Source organism: Morchella importuna (assembly GCF_003444635.1).
Source record: "Morchella importuna strain M04M26 chromosome Unknown Morimp01GS025, whole genome shotgun sequence".
Lineage (NCBI taxonomy): Eukaryota > Fungi > Ascomycota > Pezizomycetes > Pezizales > Morchellaceae > Morchella > Morchella importuna.
This window is the reverse complement of record NW_025763422.1, coordinates 626,625-642,984: the sequence shown is the minus strand read 5'-3', so window position 1 is coordinate 642,984 and position 16,360 is coordinate 626,625. Positions and strand designations below refer to the sequence as shown.

The window sequence follows — 16,360 nt, the reverse complement described above, 5'->3', positions numbered from 1 at the left end:
CTTGCAATAGCCAGCCCCCGCCGCCTCTCTTCACCGATGTCTCTTTCAGCTAACCGGGATAGCCTCAAGCGCGCGGTTAGTAATTGGCATGAGACAAAACCTGGCAGGACTTCGTCTCGAGACTTCGCACAAGACAAGACGAGACCATGTCAGGTTCAATATGCAAGGAAGGTCTCGAGGCCATTTTACAAAGGTCTCGGGGCTTTGTTTTTAAGCTAAGAGTATGTATATTTCATTCATTTCGACCATAATTTTGAATTAATAACCCTAGTAACCCTCCTCAAAATTCTCACTATGAAGCTACAAGTAGACATATATGTCGTTTTATGCAGAAAATGCCTGTGATTACAAAGTCCCGAGGCTTCGGCAAGACTGACCATTATGTATGGGCAATTACAAAATATGAACTCTAATATTACAAGACGAGGCAAGACTATACCTCTCCTCATAACTTTGGTTCACTTTCGCGGGTCGGGGCGTTTACCTTCCTAGGGTATGTGTATTTGTGTACATACCCATTGGGCGGTTTTCGCAACGAAGTTATGATTAGAGTAACGCTAGCTAGAGGTAACCGTGATCGACCCCTTGGACATGGCAAAAAGTTTGAAGTTGATAGGCCTGAAATAGGCGAAACCGGGTGGGTATTAAGGCAAGCCCCTCCCCTCCTTAATAAAACATCTCATTAAACTCAAGGTCTTGATAAGCTTGGTTCGGGGCGGTCTCTAAGTTTTTTGCTTTCTCTCCGGGCTTGTCCGGGAACCTGGGAAAGTAATGGCGGGGAGTAGGGGAGGCAGATTGACAATAAAACAAGTGGTACCGCGTCTTAATTACCGCAGAAGTAGAGCAACTTAAGCGCCTTCCACTCTCTCAGGGCTTAGAAGCCTGCCAGTAGGATCCCCAACACAAAACTCGGGTCACCTTCCATTTCAGTTCAGAGCGAGTGACGGTTCATGACCGGGCTTCCTTCACCCCCCAATTCCTGACGTATGTACTCCAAAGAAAGGCAGGCAGAGTATTTGATCTATCCCCTTCACTGGAGAAGTTTCTGCTACCCTCTGAGGCAATTAACAACTAATACCATTCCGCAGGAACTCAAGCTACCGAGTGAGGATGTATGATTCCAGTAGCAGCATGCCATCAACTAGAGCAGGGACAGGGTTCGGGGATCTTGTAGCTTCTCGGTCGTGCTAGGTGAGACGTTCTTATTCGTGGGACACTATCACAACTGCAGATACCTGTGTACAGCTCTCACTCCTGGTCCTTCTGTGTGGTGGACCTGCCGGTCCTAAACCACATATATAAGAGTAAGGGAGTCAAAGATATCTTGTAGGTGCTACTCAGCATTAGAACTAACCCGGGCGCCTCGTTCCTCTAGCTAAACTATACAGCTGAAAGGAGAACGAGCATTTCGTTTCTTTGTCGTGTCTCCCCTGCTGCATGATTCATGTGAAGTAGAACCTCGGATAAGAATGCGACCAAAGATTAGATGTTTGAGGGTTTATGGTGACTGTACTAGTTAACTGCATGCTGTGAGCTTATGGCGTTGGGACCTCAGGGCTCGCAATATTCTGGATCTGTAGGTGGTATCTAGTCGGGATATTCAACCGGAATGCTTGTGGAATGTGACAAGTGATACCACATGCACGTGAACTGATAACATAATGATATAAGACCAAACCCAAAAGCATGTTCCCTTTCCACTTGAATTCCGGAAGGAGGACATTCATACCTTCGTCGTGTACTGGGCAAAGTCTCCCGGTTCGGTAATGTTTTTTTTGGTATTGACCAATAGTGTTTTCGCATTGATGATCTTGATATCTCGGTCCTTTCGTTTTGTCAGGATACATACATGTATGCATCGATCATGGGCAGGGGACCTACATATATGTATGACTAACCAGCAGATATCCAAGGGGGCGACATGCTGTGCGAAGGGCGAGCCAATTAGACGCCATCTGAATATAAAAATGCAACAATGATTTTATTGTCAATTGCTCGGGAGGATTTGTGGCGATTGTGGCTCACACAGAAGTTTAGAACTGTCGACAGCTAGTGGTGGAAGCCGTGCCCAGCCAAAACCAGTTGACGCCAAGCTTTCTAGCACTTGGAGCATGAATCTCAAGGCTAGCCAATTAGTGGGCACGATACAGGCAAAACAAGTCGAGAGAAAATATTCCCGGCCTCCGCTCTTGCTTTGGGAAAGTCCGACCATGTGTAGGACCATAACTTCTGATTGAATGGAGGCCGGTCTTACCAAACCGCCAGATCGCGGCAAAGTCTTAATTCATGTGATTCGTTTCTGGTTTACAATTAATTGTGGGGGTAGAAGGTCGAGATTTCTCGCAGTAGAAAGTCCCATGCTCTCTCATACCCAGCCTTATATATACTGTTAATGATATCCTGATCACTCAGGGGAGCACTATCGCCTGAGACCTACCGAAGATCTGGGGATATCAGTTCGTGTCCAGTTATTTCTTGATCAAGGTTCGGTACGAAGATGATGGTGATGATAGATAATTCAGCCATATTTAAGAGTATAAATTATATTACAAGCTAATCATCGCACAGGGTATCCTCCCGTCCGGTTCCCACTAGCCCTACTTGAACATCAATGACCTATCCATATATCGTTTCGTGTTATCAGCCCAGGCTCGGTGTCGTGTTTTGTTCTTCCTTGCTCAGTCCTGATGCGCATAGCAGAGAATCGGAGCATTGCTAGACCGATCATTGTTCATTGTCATCACCCTCTCATCCATCAACCCATTATTTACAAATTTATAGTACTCGTACTCAATTGGTTCTGTGTGGGTAGGTGCATCAAGTCGCTTCTGGGTGGAGAATGAACAGCTCTATCGGCTATGAATAATAAGAGCTTTGCTTGTACTGTTCTAGGCTTTGGCCCCGATAATCCAGGGATGTTCAAGAGCTCTCGAGGCAGGGAGGCGGTTGAGAGGGTCGGGGTAAAGTAGAGACTCTATGAAGTCTAATAATGAATGTGGTGCATTTGCTTCCGTTAAGGCTGCCACTGGAAAAACTGTTCCACCTTCCTTTTTGCAATACTCTACTAATTCGGGCGAGTTTAATCGAACATTGAAAGAGGTATTTGCGGAGTAGTAAGTACTGTCACCATTGTTGGTGGAGTAATTGTGAAAATTGCCTGGTGTCTCCTCATCGCCGCTCTCGACACCGGATCCGTATCCGGCTTCTGAGAATGGTATCGTCCCGGTATATAGCTCATGCGTGAGTACGCCCATAGCCCACATATCCACGGCCTGGGTATATGACCTTCCTGCCTTTCTGTATGTGCTAAGTCCTAGCACCTCCGGAGCCATATAATTGCCTGTTCCAATCATAGTTCTCATCCTACTCGCATTAGGACTAGTTGACTTCGCGATACTGAAGTCGGCAAGCTTGATTTTAATCGGAGATATTGATGCGACAAGTACATTCTGTCGCAGGTCAGAAAAGGTTCGAGTTATATATATTGAGGGATGAAAGGATAAACCTGAGGCTTAAGATCGCGGTGACAAATCTTGTTTTTATGCAAGATATTAAATGCAGTGAGAATCTGTGTACTTATGATCTTTCAACATCCCTTCGCGCGTGCTCGGTCGTCTAGCATATAGGCATGTAGGTCCCCGTCGGCGATATATTCCATCGCTATATAAACGGTTTCTGCAGCGTCCTCGTACCATCCGAAGAACTCCACAAAACTATCTGTATACTGAACATCAGTTAGCTTACGTACTAAGAGGCGAAAAAATAGAAATGGAGTTCACCTCATGTAGAGCTATTAGCGTATTCAACTCCTTCATTGTGGTTTTTCTATGACTCTTTTATCGACTTGACAGCACGGACCGTTGGCCTTGTCGAGTCACGTGAGGTAGTTAATCTAACCTGCTTATAAACCTCCCTCACCAATCCTCATGTCATTTTTCCAAGTTCCACCACTATACCCCAGACCCCCTTGAGTTGTAACAGTACCCTCTGCAAATTCCGCCTCATATTTCCATCGTAAGCAGTCGTCTCTAATACCTCCTACCAACGGTATGTTCGCCTCATCATAGGTGGAGGCAGTGATAGATAACGTGAGACGCTTGTGGTGCTGAATCGGCGATGGGGATCGAGAATATGTATTCTTCTCGGGGAAAGATAGATTATCCACTGTATAAGCTTCTAGATCTGAACCATGAGGTTCGGGGTTCGAGGGCTGTTCGGCGAGAAAAATGGGCACTTGCGGAGAGGACTGATCCTTGGGTAATTGCAAACCCCGAAAATTGACATGTAATAAATCGACCGTAGCCGTAGTTTCCGCACTCGCTTTACTGTGAGACACGTTAGAATGAGCTACGCAAACAAGGATGTAATCAAATTGCCATAACTGTAGGGCTACATGCAATTAATAAATTAAAAAAAAAAAAAAAAAAAGGATGTAATCAAGTCACTGTTATTTCCGGAATTCCACATCTCTCTTACCCTATGACGTTCTTTGGACAGTGCCGCCCATCCTCCCAAGCGAGCGCAGATGTTTTCACCATGGAGGTAGAAAAGCTAGCAATATAGAGCTTGGTAGACATTACCTCAACCTTTTTGAAAAGAGGACTGTGATCTTTTGCTTCTGCCACTGTAGATAAAATAGATTCTGAGAAATATCTCTATTTGCCATAGCCCAACGAATTTTATTGATTGTGGTCATCCGAAGACTAGGCACCCCCAGTATTAGAGGATTGAATATCCGTTCTAGATTCGAAATGGTCCCCATGAAATCGTGTAAAGAGACTCGCAAACTATTTGGGTCCGGGGGCGATGGGGGCAATGGCATTTACGAGGCGAATGATCGGAATCCATCGACAGTCATGCGAATATCTTTCAGTTCCTGTAATACTAGCTGTGCACTATCAGGGGTGTCTGTACATATGGAGAGAAATTGATCTAGGGTCACTTGGAACTGAGCATTCGAGTCGAGAATATCGATGATTGAGGCCGCTATCTGTTCCTCCATAATATTGAAGCAGGGTGTTGAAGTGAAGACTATCGGTGGATGAAACCGTGCGGTCTGGACAGCAGCCAAGTCTGATAGCCAAGCCAAATCAGATCGCGCCCCATTATTGGGTGGAAACTGACCTATCGTACGAATCTGTACAGCTCAGTGAGAAGCTATGAAACGAGGTGTAAACGAACTTTCGACGAGGCGTGGTTAAGCTTTCTCGCCTGTGGGGCAGCAGGGATCCGGCACAGGGGATGGGGAAACCAAAGACGACCGCCAAGGACGTGCGGTGTAAAGAGGTTAGTTATGAGCGGCCAGACAGTAGGTTGGGTTGGATTGGTTGAAGCTATTTCGTACGTTTTAGATCAAATCTCAGTCCCAGCCCGGGTTCATCTATTGCAATTTCTTCTTCCGGTCCACAGTATAACTGCTTAGAGTCGTGGAATCCTGCCATGGTCCTTAACCGCCGAACGAGGTAATACACATGAAGAAAGCAAGAAGACGGGACTGGGAAATTAAAGTTTTAGCTTATGTTGGCTCTTTTGGTCGTCACCGTCACCGTCTCACTACCACTACCACTAGCACTAGCCTATTCCCCTACGCAATCTATGAAAGCATCTCGCCAATGGGACTGCCGATGTCTTTGATAGGGTAAAGAAGAACTCAACATCTCTTCTGGATCCGTGAACGCGTGATTGTGGGAGGGGTTATAATATGTGACCCTATTGCCGTGATACCTTATATATGTTATTTCTTTTCTTTGTTCTGTTTGATGTGAGTGGCAGTGTATGCTGGCGGGTAGTTCCGGGGATATTGCCATAACTGTAAAGTTGCATGCAATTAATGAATTAAACGAAAAAAGAGAAAAAAAACAGCCCTGCATCATGTGCTATAACTCGGGTTTTAATCCTACTTCCCCCGCGGCGCCGGAGGTTTTGTCTAGACCATCCCCAGATCTATGATACCAGAGAGATTCGAGCTAGCGATCTTCAATATCAGTCTCTGAAGTCGTTCTAGATCTGTTTATGGGAATAGTTGTTCCTAGGGTTAGGGTTGCTACTTTAAGATTTTTGAGAAAGGATATATACTTGTACTTTCGGTACGTGTAGTTAAATAAAAGCTTGGGCATTTCAGCTAGGTCATGAAAGAGGGTTAATCCAACAAGTCTCGCCGGCCATACTAAGTTCTCGTTCTAGTGAATCTTCCGATGTGGCTATACAATACAATGGAAAGTTAAATGTGACTTCACATGCGCACAAAAACAGCATTCAGTCTTTACACAGAGATTAATAGAGCGTATTGAGGAACGTTGCGCCACATCATCTGCCTAGTTTCAGCTACAAGACCGCTAGACACCTAGTACAAAACGACGAATACCGCTAAACGGCCGTAGCGCCGATAAAAGCACTCCCTTAAGTGTATCCTGTGTATCCTACTTAAATCTTCTCTATTCTATGCCCAATCTATGCCCCACGTTACCGTCTCTCCATAATCCCAACCATCTTCTCCCTACCACCCTCCTCCCAATCATCCCAACAAATACTATACACTACCGTGTCCCTCCCCAAATCCTCCCCATCTCCTTTCGGCACCTGTTTTCCATTCCCCTGCTTTCCCTTGCTCCCTCCGCCATAGAACACCCTATCCCATCTCAGCACCCCCTCCTTCCTAAATCCCATCCTCTCCGCCGCGCGCATCGAGGTCCCATTCGCACTACTCGTCTGCCACTGCACCCTCCGTAGCCCTAGCCCCCCCTTCGCAGGCGGGTCTAGCGCATATTGAAGCAGCAGCCCAACCGCGTTGGAGGTGACGTGCGTTCGCTGGAAGGGTGGGAACGTGATTACGAAGCCAATCTCTGTGGACTGGTTGACGGTTGAGGTGTTCATGTAAGCGAGAATGCCGGCGAGGGCACCCTCGGTGTCTTCGGCGGGAGGACGGGTTTTGTCGATGACGGCGTAGAATGTCATGGTGGGGTTGGGGCGGACGACGACGTCGAAGAAGTTAACGGTGAAGTCGGCGGGAGAGGTGAAGGGACCAAGCGGCATGTGCGCGTAGACCTCGGGGTGGGGATTTGTGTGGTTAAAAAAGGAAGAAGAGTGAACGGAGGGCTGGAAAGTGTGTTAGTTGGCGCGAAATAGTAGACAATGCTCGTAGGACTTACAATGAAGGGGGTTAATTTGATGCGGTCATTGGAGAGGTCCCGGACCGGATAGCAAAAGTTGACGTCGTAGGGTACTACGGTGCTGGGGGAGGATCTGGGGATTTTAGTAGGTTGCCTCGTATAATTATTGTACTGTGCCGAGGCGTGGTGGGGTAGATGACTTACTCTTCCGGCTCAGGATAGGCTAGCTTCTCTACTGCTCGCCACTCCTCATTTGATTCATATGACTCGCGGATCAGGGCCAGTAGCTGGTTGATAGCCTTAGCGACAGGATCCTTCAGCTCTTGGAGGCTCAGTTTCTTCTCCTTGTAGTCTTGCTCCAACTCTTCGTATGATCGGTAGTGTTTGTGTACAACTCCGTCCTTTGCGTCGGCCTTGATATCGATAGTGAACAAAGTCCCTTCTGGTGCATCTTCACTGCTGAATGGGTGTCGATCAGCAATCACCTCACCCTCCCCCTTACCTTGCATTTCAAGCCGAATCCTGCTGATGGGCATCAAGACCATCTTGAGGAGGCCCAGTATACCATTTTTGGCAATCTCGCCATCGTCGCATTCCACGTTTGAGATCTTCTTGATGACAACATCCGGGGTGTCGAGGCAATCAATTTTGGAGCTCGGTATGGAGGCCGACATTTTACCGTTTGTGAGCCCGGGGAGCATTGAGTTCATTAGGTGCGCGCGCTTCTTATATCCAAGCTTAGGAAGAAATCTTTCGGCGAAAGCGAAGAGTCCGCGCTCAAAGGAATGTCAGCTAGGACGCGAGAGTAAGGATAATAAGATAGCGTTATCTACCTGGTCTGCGCCCCCAAACTGAAAATCAACGCCGAGATACTCCTCGTCCAGCGCCTGGAAGCCGGGACACAGCAGCGGGCTAAGCATGGTGGCGTTGCAAAGCTCCTCTCCGGTCTCTCGGGAATCACTCTGGGTAGCGAGCGCGCAGATCCTCATCTGGTCGAGGAAGTACTGTTTTGTCCGCAGGTGATGGGAAGATTCAATTATCCAGTTTACCCTTATAGCTGGGACACCGATCGCTTCCAAGGTTGCCTTCATGACGAATTGATAGTATTTCGTGCGGTAGCTTACAACTTCGAGTGAATGCTTGTAGTTGACGCAGAATGCATAAATATCTATAAAGTGAAGTTCAGTCGATTACCCTCATGACATCGGCGCTCATGGGGGAGCTTACCACCTAAATCGACAGAGACCTATTGGTAATTGTTAGCGCGGTTCCTGATCATCGCCTCTAACGAGACAAGACACACCTCTAATCCTGCGTGTACGAAATCCGCAAGCTTTACGAACGGGACGAGATATCCTATGTGTGCTGTCCTGCGTCTCAGCTCAATCCAGGATACAGTGCCCAAACTCTTGGTACTCACGTCTGCCCGTAGGTGCCGTTGCTATTTCAAAACATTGGTCAGACTTCTAGCACTGCTTTGTTGGGTTCGTGAGTCGCTTGTGTACATACCCCACATGGCTTTCGGGTTTTTGCCCTCGGCTAAGATGGCCTTAATCAAGTCCCCATCGTGGACCTCTTCTAGCCCCCGAGTGATGAGGTCAAACCTCTGCTGTGCGCTCAGTGTGGTGGACATTGGCAACCGACTGCTGATGTTTGGGTGATGGTTAAGGGGTCGTTGCTGCTCTAGAATAGAACTTATTTATCTACTGTGGACTTTAGTTGAAAGGTAAAAAACAGTGTTGTTTGTTGGCGGGGAGGTGGCCTCGACCTCAACAACTACGCTATATGCAATGACTAACTATATTGGGCCTCGTTTACGTCGAACATGTTGCCAAGTTTAAACAGGGACCCTTACCCCTCTCTCCGGGTCGCTACCGAAGATCGACTACCAAATATGTCCTTTACCTATTCAACTCTAGGTACAGGGGTAGTGAGGAGGGGTAGAATGCGGCTCAGCGAGGGAGTACAAGGCTCTGGCATTAAGTGAGTGAACGGATCCTTACCGGTCAACACCCCATTTAGTTCGCTCACTTAATGCCAGAGCCTTGTACCTATCTCAGTCCCAGGGATGCAAGCCCGGGCCACCGTAACAATGACATTAATGTTACACAAGAACCTGAGTTTGGATTCTTTTTTATCGTATGCAGAAAATGTTGAAATCAGATAGTTTAAGCGATTCCCTGATTTCCTCATGCATAAACAGGGATTGTGTCATGTGATCTCGAATTTGTAGAGAGAACGACGTCGGACTAAGCAACTTGATACATCTTAGTCTCGTACAAGCTGAAAAAGACCAAAAGGATCTCACCAAAGTCGGGGCGATATATCACCAGCCCCTCCCTCCAGTGGGAAGGATGATAGTAGGGCGGGGCTGGGTACGGGCTCTCCGGGGTCCGGAGCACGGAGGTGATACGCCTTCGATGCCTGCTGCTGCCGCATCACTAGTGCTAGATGCCATTGTCTCGGCAATCCTGGAGGTATTCCGGGAGTGGTCTACTCGCGCGGCTGAGTTTCGACTTACTCACGTGACGCTATTTAACAGGTTTTTGCGTTACCCATAGGTCATGTGATTAAGTTGAAACTCGGTCGCGCGAGTAGACAATATTTTCCTCAGGTTGGCGGGGTATGTATCACACACTGCAAATAATCAGCTCAATAGAACGCATTCTTTTGTCTTCGATCGTCTCTATGTGCTTCTCTGGTCCCGAGAGGTTTAAGCTCTACGGCGGCCTAGTGTTGGATACCGCGGGAGAGCATTGGGTGATCTAGACCGAAGTAGGTACTCTATGACGAGGCTTAGGATTTTTACTATGTAGCAAATCGATGTTGACCTTTGAGTTAGAATGCTTGGTCTCTCAGTTTATGAAACTTCGTGTACGCCTTGGTCAGAATTGTAGAGCATGAACAATGATGTCATTCATGTCGAGAAATAATCCTATTATTATTGATTATTGGAAATGCAGACAGCAATCACACAAACCAAGTACCAAGGCCTCAGTTTCTGAGTATCAGCAGCAGTCTCAAAATTACATTTGAGCTGTAGATACAATCAATACAGGGGAATACAGATCTTACTTTCTTTTGAACTAGATAGACCCTTGTGGTTATTATAAAGTAATAACCGTTTCAAGCTGCGTTCCTACACGCCGCAACGTAACGCCCCGCGATACTTACCCTCTACGTTCTCTCAAATACCGAGCGCACCCCAACTCCTTACGACAAGATATTCAGAACTTGAACCCGAAATTACTACAAGTCACTAAATATCTATCCTCCACCACCAAACATTATGCCTCACAACACTTCCTCCACCGCCAGTGTCAATGGTGCCGAAATCAACATTGCCCACCTTGCAGTCGTTGACTGCGCGCGCCTTGCCTCCAAGGAGCCTGGCGAAATAGAAAAGCTTGTGGAGGCTGCCCGATCGCCTGGCGTCTTCTATCTCGATTGCGGGTCCAACAAAAAGTATCTCGCCAACGTACAGACCATGTGCGCCATGGCCGACAAATATTTTGACCAGCCCCATGAGGTCAAAATGAAAGACTACCGGGAATCGGAAGACCGTGGGTATATACCCTGATAACTACCACTTCAAAAAAGGCCTATATTGACATACCATAGCTACAAATTTGGGGGATTGGACAGCACCTTTGAGGTAACAATCCCCGCCCTTCCTATCTCTTCCCCTCCTCCAGGCCTCAATTACTTACGCTAACATTACCCTCATCTTCAGATTGCACGTGATGAGCTAGTCCAGAAAACGCTCGTCCTCCCCGCGGTGTTCGCCAACGACGCTGAACACTTCGAGCAGTTCACCACCATGTCCCACGAGATAGCACACACCATGCTCGCGATTCTCTCCGAGGAGCTCAACATTGCGTTCGGTGAGAGCAATCGCGATGACAAACCCAGCGACACAGGCCTTAAGCTGGCCACCTCACCGCTGCGGGAGTCACTCTCGGACATTACAGAGAATAAGCATACCGACAGCGGCACGCTGACAATCCAGTTCTGCGAGCAGTGGGGTACCCAGTTGCAGATGCCGGATGGGAAGTGGGCGTTTGTACAGGCGAGGGATGGATGCGCCCTGGTAAATGTTGCGGATTCGTTGCAGAGGTTGTCGGGCGGGAAGTTGCACTCATGTTTGCATAGGGTTACGCAGCCGGCGGATGGCAAAGAGAAAAGGGTTTTTGTATTATACTTTTTGAGGCCGGAGAAGGGCGGCTGTGCTTAGCTGCTTGGAGAGGAAGAGGATGAGTTGCTGAGAGCCTGAATGGCCGGTGATGTATGGTAGAAGAAATATTACGGCCATATTGTTTGGTTTCTTCGGGAGTGATGTGTATCAAGAGCCACGGATGATCTTTCGTAGTAACGGGATAAGTTGATATGGGCTTTCAAGACAAAGAGTACTCGAGTATTGACTTTGCTTCTGGCAAAAGGATTAGTTGAAATGATAGGTACATACTCTAATGTTGAATATTTACAATCATGGTTTATGAATTCATGGCAATTTCATACCACGCTATTAATATTATTTCCCAACAAAATATCAGGAAACTAGATATTCCAAATTTTCAACTCAAACTATTTACATATATTTCGAAATCTCTTGTAAGACGAGAATTAATGGCTAGCGGGCTTAGGTTCTTGCAATTGCCCGGGATTTAATGTGAATGTCTTATTCTAGACGCTGATAGGAAATCACGCATTGCAGGCACAAATCACGCCTTACGGTGCGAAATCACGTATGGCTTGGTTACTAGGATATAATATGGGATAAATACTGTTTTTTGCTCTCCCAGAACCGTCCTCGAGGACAATGTTGTCAAGTGTTGAAGCCGGATCCAAACAAGGACAGAGACCAGCGAGGATAAGGCACCTCGAGGACACCCGAGTGCTTCGCTCTGGGGCGGGCCCACGCGAAACTAACACGTCCATCCTTCCTCGGGTATCATATTACAATGTACCCTTCATTGTACTCTCGCTGCATCGCTTGTCCTTACATTTGTTTCATGGACTGCTAGGCGTCATCTTTACGTTCCTTCAATCCGCCGTATATGATGAATTTAGCCGCTCACATTGGCTTTAGAACTCTGACGGTACGTTCGATTGCTAGAGCAGGTTCTCTATACCGCAGTTGAGTCTCCGACGACTCAGACTCCCAGCATCCTTCCGACAGCCCCCTCTTCGTATTGGCCGGTGCTTTTCTTCAGGCCTGAAATGCCTACGAGGTGTTGGAACTACAACAGGTCGGTCGCATCCAGGTCGATCAAGCATTGATTGATCAGTTGATTAATAATCGAATAGTTGCTTACTGCATATATATGAAACATTGATGACTTCCCGTGGGGATCTACCGCAGCATCTTTGCTGCAGCAGGGATATTCTGCTCACACCAACGCGTGCATATCGACGACGACGATGTCCAGCGACTGTCTCTGGTTGGCTTACACCCCTGCTGAGGCGCAACGAACCCTCTCAAATACCGCGGTAACCCTCCATACATGTATGTAGGAGCCAGATTTCCAACCTGGATGACACTTTACACATAGAGTACATACGTAGCCCGCGGTTTTGGTTTCAGTGCCAGTGCAAGAAAGGTCCAAACCTCAGCTGAACATTTGTTACAACCAACCACATTGCTCGATTGCTGATTTTGGCGTTTAAACATCTGAATGCACCTACATGTACGTAACCCCCTCCTCCCCCAATTCATAAATCTTATTGCTCTAGATTCCACCCAAACCGCCTCTAAGCACCCGAACTCATCCGGTTCTCTCCGCTCCTGGATTAGAATCTTTTATTCACACTCACCCGAAGGTTGAAAGATGGGTGGTATGCACAAGCCAAATGGAGGAAAGAATATACAGTAGTTCAATCCGGAAGAACCAATCAACTAACGGGACTCACTTTCTGAGGAATTAGACAGATCATATTTCCTCAACTCACTAAAATCCAGGGTTAGGTCTTTTCATGCAAAGATCCTGGTCGTAAAACTCTATTCAAAATATCAAGGCAAGATAAATTGAATATAATTCATTGAAAACACAACGAAAAGACCCCTCGCGAGAATAAACAAAGTCATCGCAAAAAAGACCAACCCTGGGTTCCCGGCTTACTTCCAAACTGGTAGTGTTGAGGCTCTCAATACAGCGTTAGTGTCTCCTTTGGCCCTGGACCGCTGATCTTTTTGGTCTGACGATCGGGATAGCTTAAACTCTCTGGTCCCTGGAACCAGTCCCAACAGATGCTCTTGGCCGTGACATGGGCCCTGAGATGACGTCATAACAAAAGTACATCGGCCGTAGTCGCATATGTACTACTATATTAAGTACATGTAGGTAGTCCTTTTTAAAACTGTACTTCTACTCTAGACCGTACTCGGGTACATACATGTAATAATCTCAACAGCTAATCATCGCGTATCTAGTAAACATTATCCAATGGCATCAATGTTACACAGAACCTGGGCGCTCAGATCTCGGTGATTCGTGCGGAGAATCGATTATGTGCACCATTATGTGGGCCAAGTATTCCGTCTATCACGTAAATCAAGCGAGATCTACATCTGATAAATGACGCATTTGAAACAACAGCACCCAAGTACATCTCCATCTAGCCTTCGCAGGACTAGGTAAAAAACCATATCTCCAACTGACAGGGGTTTTCGAGCTGAAGATGGGGTGGATCTCTCGCCCCATATGCCCGAATACGTTTCCAGCAGAAGAGACAGAAGAAGCAAATAAAGCATTGGGGATGGAAATCTCTCCAAGGCGTTTTTCCCTCTTGTTGCGTGCCATGATGCCACTTCCGTGTATTCGATATTTTGTGCTGTACATTGGATGAATTCTGGATGTCCTTTCCTTCACCTTCATATCCAAACTTCGGTGATAAAAATCAGGCCTATTATACGTAATAATAAACTACGGATCTTCTTCAGTTGGTCTGAGCTTCGAAATGATTCCGTCGCCGATGGTTAGTGTCGACATGCCTTTCAGTGTCAACGCCGACGTACCATTGAAGTTGCAGGTTTTCTTTGGGGCCACTGCGGTCTTCGTCTTTATAATATCAACTATTACAGTGCAAGCTATAGCAAAGCTCTTTTCAAGAGAAGATATTAATAGCGAAATCAAAGGCGAGTTTCCACGTATTTCCGATTGGATAATCGTCTGACAGGATATCTAGAAGCTCCGGCTCCCCCTCTGAAAACCCGCCATGATTCCCAAGATGAGGAATTGCAGCTTTACAAAGACCTTTATTTCAAACTACAACATCTTGAGCAATACCCAGAGATTCTCCCACAGTCCCGGGATCTCTTAATCTCGCTGTTCTCGGAAACCCTCTCAGAAGCGCTCAAAAAGACGAATTCCGGAATCTTGTCTGTCGAGCAGTACACACCCGAGAGCCTGGCAGACTTTATGCGGAATGAAGCCGACAAGACCGCACAGCAATGGGAGCAGTATCTTGCCCGGAGAAAGGCCGGTGGGCGGACGGAGATATTCAGTGACAGAGAAGAAGCTAAATGGTGGCTCCGGCAAATTGCGCCGGTCAGATATGTCGACGGTGCTTGGCTCGGCCATATCAACACCATCACTACTCCGTTCTCCCTGCGGCGGACGGCCAAGGATGCCTTCCAGGTTCTTTCCGAAGAGCTAGGTGATGGGGATTTGGGCAAGAACCATGTTTATGTCTACCAGCAGGTGATGAACGATATTGCGCCCGAATTGCCGCCTGGCGACAGTGCGGATTTTGGGCATCCAAGACATCAGATGGGCCAACTATGCATTTGGAAAGCGGCCGTTGCCCAGTTGCTCATATCGCTCTTTCCACATGACTTCCTGCCCGAGATTCTCGGGTTCAACATGCATTTTGAAGTGGTATCAATAGAGACCTTGGTGGCCGCCAAAGAACTAAAGGAAGTGAAGATCAACCCCTACTACTTCCTCCTCCATATCTCAATCGACAACGCCGACTCCGGCCATACCGCGATGGCGATAGAAACCGTCCGCGGGTACCTTGAGCACATACGCAAATCCGCCGGTGACCTCGCAGCACAACAAGCCTGGAAGCGTGTTCAGGCAGGTTATACCCTCTCCGCAAGTCTCATTACAACCCCAGACTGCGCCACCCTTCGAGCGGCCGCCGTCGGCTCCTTCCCTCGCAACGAGCACGAAGCCGAAGTGGCCAAGATATTCAAGGCTAAAGCGTATGTGGCGCACAGAATCCACTGCAGCAGTGCAGTGAAGATTGGCCGCCGCACGCTGGTCGACTGGCTCGAACCAAATGCCTTTGCCTCGCCGCAATGGCAAATGGACTTCCTACATGACCTGAGCAACCTGAAACCATGGGTCTACAAGGGCGACAGCAGGCGGAGCAAGCTCATACAGGAGCTCTGCTGGGAAGGCAAGATGTTTGGGTCCTTCACCCAGCGCGAAGTGGAGTCTGTCCAGCGCTGGATCGACTCCCTCGGCAAGCCCTACAACTCACACATCTACTGGTCATTCACCGGCCGCCCGGAGGAGACCGCATCCACTACGGCCCTCCAGAACCAAGATATCACCGCCAACCACCCCGTCTTCTCCCCGAACCCCGCCAATGAGTTTTCCGCACCCCCGCCCCCATATCTACCGCCCAACACCCCAACATCTGCCCTCACCGCCCTCACCCCGGTCCTGGCCAAGCTGCTCCCAATCTGGTTCGCCCATCCCTGCCTCCTCGAATCCTTCGTCTGTATCCCCGCCAAGACCAGCACACCGTCCGCCGCCGCCATCCTGTGTATGCTCCGCGCACAGTCCGGCTTCGGCGCCGAAAGCCCCGGCGTCGCAGGCATGGACGAAGTGCGCCGCGAGGACAGCACCGGCATCGTCGAGCTCGGACTGGAAATGGTGCGGCGGCGGGGGCTCGCAGAGCCCGCATGTCTTAAGGATGCTCTTGGGATGTGGCGATCTGAGTTTGCTGTGGTGATGCTGCGTCTGGCGATGCGGCCAGAGGAGAATCGGGGGTTGCTGCTGGGGATGGCAGCCGCGTTTGTAGTGCTGTATGATGTTGTCGCGGCGTCGGCGCTGCTGTCGGAGAGTGGGAGGGAGGTGTTGGGGATGATTGCGGAGAGGGGGAGAAGGTATGTGGAGGTGTGGGTGGCGGAGATGAGGGAGGATGAGGTGTTGTATGCGCAGTATTGTAGAGGGTATGGTTGGGGGAGGGCGGAGATTGAGAGTTGCTTTGAGCATGAGGGGGCCCGGGATGGAGCTTAG

General features: G+C 48.3%; 6 protein-coding genes across 6 annotated transcripts; 3 read left to right on the top strand and 3 right to left on the bottom strand.

The window, feature by feature from the left end:
• Nucleotides 1-2,888: 2,888 nt before the first annotated feature.
• LAJ45_07754 (uncharacterized protein) lies at nucleotides 2,889-3,815 on the bottom strand (the record flags this gene model as incomplete). The annotated part of the gene is made up of 4 exons (XM_046117309.1): nucleotides 2,889-3,449; nucleotides 3,506-3,568; nucleotides 3,671-3,724; nucleotides 3,780-3,815. The coding sequence occupies 4 exons, from the start codon at nucleotides 3,813-3,815 to the stop codon at nucleotides 2,889-2,891; spliced, it is 714 nt and encodes a 237-aa protein (XP_045969605.1).
• Nucleotides 3,816-3,901: 86 nt separating this feature from the next.
• Nucleotides 3,902-4,538, bottom strand: LAJ45_07753 (uncharacterized protein; the record flags this gene model as incomplete). The annotated part of the gene is made up of 2 exons (XM_046117308.1): nucleotides 3,902-4,325; nucleotides 4,477-4,538. The coding sequence occupies 2 exons, from the start codon at nucleotides 4,536-4,538 to the stop codon at nucleotides 3,902-3,904; spliced, it is 486 nt and encodes a 161-aa protein (XP_045969604.1).
• A 1,924-nt stretch (nucleotides 4,539-6,462) lies between these two features.
• On the bottom strand, nucleotides 6,463-8,742 carry LAJ45_07752 (uncharacterized protein; the record flags this gene model as incomplete). Its single annotated transcript, XM_046117307.1, has 8 exons — nucleotides 6,463-7,095; nucleotides 7,149-7,242; nucleotides 7,314-7,885; nucleotides 7,943-8,277; nucleotides 8,337-8,355; nucleotides 8,413-8,474; nucleotides 8,530-8,550; nucleotides 8,619-8,742. The coding sequence occupies 8 exons, from the start codon at nucleotides 8,740-8,742 to the stop codon at nucleotides 6,463-6,465; spliced, it is 1,860 nt and encodes a 619-aa protein (XP_045969603.1).
• A 1,656-nt stretch (nucleotides 8,743-10,398) lies between these two features.
• Nucleotides 10,399-11,343, top strand: LAJ45_07751 (uncharacterized protein; the record flags this gene model as incomplete). The annotated part of the gene is made up of 3 exons (XM_046117306.1): nucleotides 10,399-10,676; nucleotides 10,731-10,764; nucleotides 10,843-11,343. The coding sequence occupies 3 exons, from the start codon at nucleotides 10,399-10,401 to the stop codon at nucleotides 11,341-11,343; spliced, it is 813 nt and encodes a 270-aa protein (XP_045969602.1).
• A 1,594-nt stretch (nucleotides 11,344-12,937) lies between these two features.
• Nucleotides 12,938-13,597, top strand: LAJ45_07750 (uncharacterized protein; the record flags this gene model as incomplete). The annotated part of the gene is made up of 6 exons (XM_046117305.1): nucleotides 12,938-12,944; nucleotides 13,035-13,074; nucleotides 13,168-13,263; nucleotides 13,321-13,333; nucleotides 13,418-13,446; nucleotides 13,540-13,597. 6 exons carry the CDS (start codon nucleotides 12,938-12,940, stop codon nucleotides 13,595-13,597), a joined length of 243 nt encoding a protein of 80 aa, XP_045969601.1.
• A 469-nt stretch (nucleotides 13,598-14,066) lies between these two features.
• LAJ45_07749 (uncharacterized protein) lies at nucleotides 14,067-16,360 on the top strand (the record flags this gene model as incomplete). The annotated part of the gene is made up of 2 exons (XM_046117304.1): nucleotides 14,067-14,244; nucleotides 14,295-16,360. The coding sequence occupies 2 exons, from the start codon at nucleotides 14,067-14,069 to the stop codon at nucleotides 16,358-16,360; spliced, it is 2,244 nt and encodes a 747-aa protein (XP_045969600.1).